Source organism: Charadrius vociferus, unplaced genomic scaffold (assembly GCF_000708025.1).
Source record: "Charadrius vociferus isolate BGI_N301 unplaced genomic scaffold, ASM70802v2 scaffold163, whole genome shotgun sequence".
NCBI lineage: Eukaryota > Metazoa > Chordata > Aves > Charadriiformes > Charadriidae > Charadrius > Charadrius vociferus.
This window is the reverse complement of record NW_009648332.1, coordinates 1,882,766-1,886,040: the sequence shown is the minus strand read 5'-3', so window position 1 is coordinate 1,886,040 and position 3,275 is coordinate 1,882,766. Positions and strand designations below refer to the sequence as shown.

General features: G+C 45.7%; 1 protein-coding gene across 1 annotated transcript in view; it reads left to right on the top strand.

Annotated features, from left to right (window-relative positions):
• Positions 1–1,494, top strand: part of MRPL37 (mitochondrial ribosomal protein L37) — a 3,925-nt gene extending 2,431 nt beyond the window's left edge. The window contains exons 6-7 of the mRNA XM_009884598.1: positions 484–687; positions 1,269–1,494. Of these exons, the coding sequence (XP_009882900.1) occupies positions 484–687; positions 1,269–1,346 (282 nt within the window). The 3' untranslated portion in view covers positions 1,347–1,494. The remainder of the gene's footprint in view (positions 1–483; positions 688–1,268) is intronic.
• The last annotated feature ends 1,781 nt before the right edge of the window (positions 1,495–3,275 follow it).

Genomic DNA, 3,275 nt, shown 5'->3' with positions numbered 1-3,275 from the left:
AGCGCTGCAGCTAGTGGAAAGAGTAGTGATGTTCCCTTGCCGTGGCATGTTACGGTAGTTTTCAAATCTGAGCTTCCCAGTCCAAAGGCCTAACTCTTGACCTTCAGGTATGGTTAGTGATGTCTGCTGATCCAGAAAACCATCTCTCAGCAGTGAGCACGTTCGTGATGTAACATGCATTAGAGTGGTAATGGGTAGGAACCAGGGAGTAGGTTCAACTGCAAAACTCTAACCCATCCCACAGTTCAGTATGTAAATCGGTACTTCATTGCTGGCTTAAGGTGGAATTTTAATTAAAATACAAAATCTACATTCAAAACTTGTTTGACTAGAGTAATTTTCTGGGCAAGGTAACAATACATTTATTAAAATCTTGGCTTTAAACCAAGTAGAAGATGCAGAGTCAGCAAGTGCTCATACAATTTTGGTGGTAACTGGCTTTTTAAACATTCTTCTTCCTCCTTCTCCTGCCTTCTTTCCTAGAATGATCCCAAGGTTTTGGAGCAGCCAATAGTGGTGCAAAGCATTGGCACAGATGGCCAGCTCTTCCAGTTCATGGTGTTCCAGTTAAATACAACAGACCTTGTCTCTAGTGATGGCATAAAAAATCTAGTCTGGATTGACCCCGATCAGAATCTGTATGAAAAAGCCCAGTGTATTCCAGAAGTCAAGAAGAGAGTTGTTACGGTAAGCAAAACTTGGGAAACGGTCCTGGAAATCCTTTCACCTCTGCTGGAGGTCTGAAAGCTGGCATAGAGCTGCCACGCAGGTTTTAAACCAGCTGAAGGGACCCAACACAGGCACTGGCCTTGTTCTTACTTAGGCAGGTGTTACTGACAGGGGGTATTTGTAGCGCTGATGTACCGCGTTGCCTGCAAGCTGCATGCCAAGCAAGCTTAATATGAACTCCTACAAAAAGATATCCCCATCTGTAATCTACCAGCTCATAATACTCTTGTTTAAAACAGGCTCGTGCTCTGATGAAGGAAGTGCTTACGTGCGACTGTCAGCTTCGCCGTAGAGTAAATAGAGCACGGTGCTGTCAGCCCTGGTTACGCTGGGAGGGCGTCTCTGTTTGATGGGCAAAGGCTTTATGCTGTCGTAGATGTAGACCAGTAGAAGTACCCACACACAAACCCATCTGGGGAGGGAGGGCACAATTTGGAAGCCACCACGTCTGGAGTCTTATTCAAGCGTATTTAAAGCCGTTGTTTGTCTACATTAATCACTTCACTGCAAACTGAGCATCCATGGCTTTTTCTCTGCAGAAGCCCGCTGGAATATATGGCTTTCAGCCAGACACATTCAAGAAGTTTCTGGCACTGTATCTGCATGGAACTGTGTGAAATTCAGCTCAAATGAAAATACTTCACCAACTGTACCTGCTGCTTCTCTTTGCCAGAACCATCACATAATTAAAGAAAGGTGGATTAATTTACTTTCAAAAATAAATTATATTGTTACTGAAAGTAAATTTTTTTTTTAAAAACTAAATTGTGCATGAAGAAACTCTTTCATTTTAGGGGCTCACCTCTGGATTTGGGTTAGAGAGAGTCATCAAATGCATCCTCCTGCACTTTTCTGCCGTTGCCTAGAAAGAACATAAGCCAGTCATTATTCCTCTGCGCAGGTTCTGCTCTCGGTGTGCTTTTGCACAGAGCTAGACTCAAACCTATTTTCCGAGGTTGCTTTGAGTACCTCTGAATGCGGTGTGTGTGGAAGAGACTTACAAAGCTTCAAGAGGGGAGCCTGAGACATAAGCCTTTTACCTTCTGCCTGGCTTTTACTTTGTTTTTCTCCTGGCTGCTTTGGGATGTATCATGCTGCCCTGCGCTTAGTTCCCAAAGCACTTAATCGGTGAGATTGCTTTGTTGGATCTATAGAACCACAGTTCTTTTATCCCCCAATCCTGGATGAAGAGACCTATCCATTTCGGGAAAGTGGTGTAGAATGTAGCGTGAAACTTTGGTGCCTGGTAGCTGGTATTTGCCGCTAAAAACACAAAGGAAGAATTTCTTCCTGCCACACAGAGTTAACTGAGCAGGAAGCGTGTTCTTTTTAAGATGGGGGGGATTAGTGTGGGTTTTGTAAAATGAAGGCTAAATTAGCTCCAGCCAAATGTAGAATGTTTTGCAGTTCTACACTGATCCCCTCCAGCACATGGGAAGGAATAGGACAGCCTGCGCTATTTTAAGGTGTGGAAGAGCATATTTCCAAGAAATTCGTCTGGCTTCGGTGTCTTGTGTCAGAGACTGGTCTGTGCTTTGTGATCCTCTCTGACCATCTGGAGGAACGCCCCAGTTGCGTGTTGCAGTCTCGATCCATCAGACAGTTCTACTCTGCAGGTTTCAGAAAACAGATTTTCACTAGTCAAAATCTGAGATCAACGGTTGCACCCAGTAAATTGGGCTGCACGGGCTGTAAGTTAAACTAACAAATCCCTCAGTAGTTAGGAGAAGATGCTCGGAAGAGAAATAATCTAGTAAGCGTTGCATTGATCTAAATCACGTTAATTCTGCCTGCTCAAGGGGTGCCTAATTCAGCTCACTGATTTAAATCTGTTCAGATCTGTGCTTTGCACCCAGTTATTTAGGAATATATTTTAATACGCTTGTGCTCTGTGGAGGCTGTTCGGTAGGTGTTTCTTTCTCAGGCTGTTGGCTCTCTGCTCTGTCACGCGGACGCTGCTGAACAGCTCTAGGCAACAGCCCTCAGAGGGTTCACATCCCCTCACCCTTCCAGCTTACCCCGTCCTGGGGGGGAAACCCTCTCAGGACGTGTTCATGTTCCTGAGCAGGGCGGTTTCACCCAGGAAGCCTGGTAGAAGAGTGGCTGTGGTGGAGAGGGGGCGTGGAGAAATGAAACGCCTCGCGTGCTTCTGCTAGATGTGGGAATCTGTGAAGATGGTCTACATGGGAAAGAGCCAAAGTCCCTTTAGATGCTTTTACCTCTTAACAAAGACATGTCTTAGGACAGGCAGTAGAAGAAGAGAAACTAAGTGAAGCTGAAGTCCTGCTGTCTCCGAGACTGAGCAGAGACAAAGCACAAGCACAGGGAGAGATGGACTAAGGCAGAACAAAGGCAATTTTGAAACATGGCAGAAGCAGTAAGATGTGAGACAGTCAGCAGGTTACGAGAGGCATCAGGAAGCCACTTGAGATGAGGGGACCATACAGAAGCATGCAAGGCCATGTCCCTGGTTTGCTTAGGGCACAGCTGGTCTTGCCTGTGGTGGCAGGGGAAGCAGGACTCACGTGTTGCTGGAAGGAGCTGCT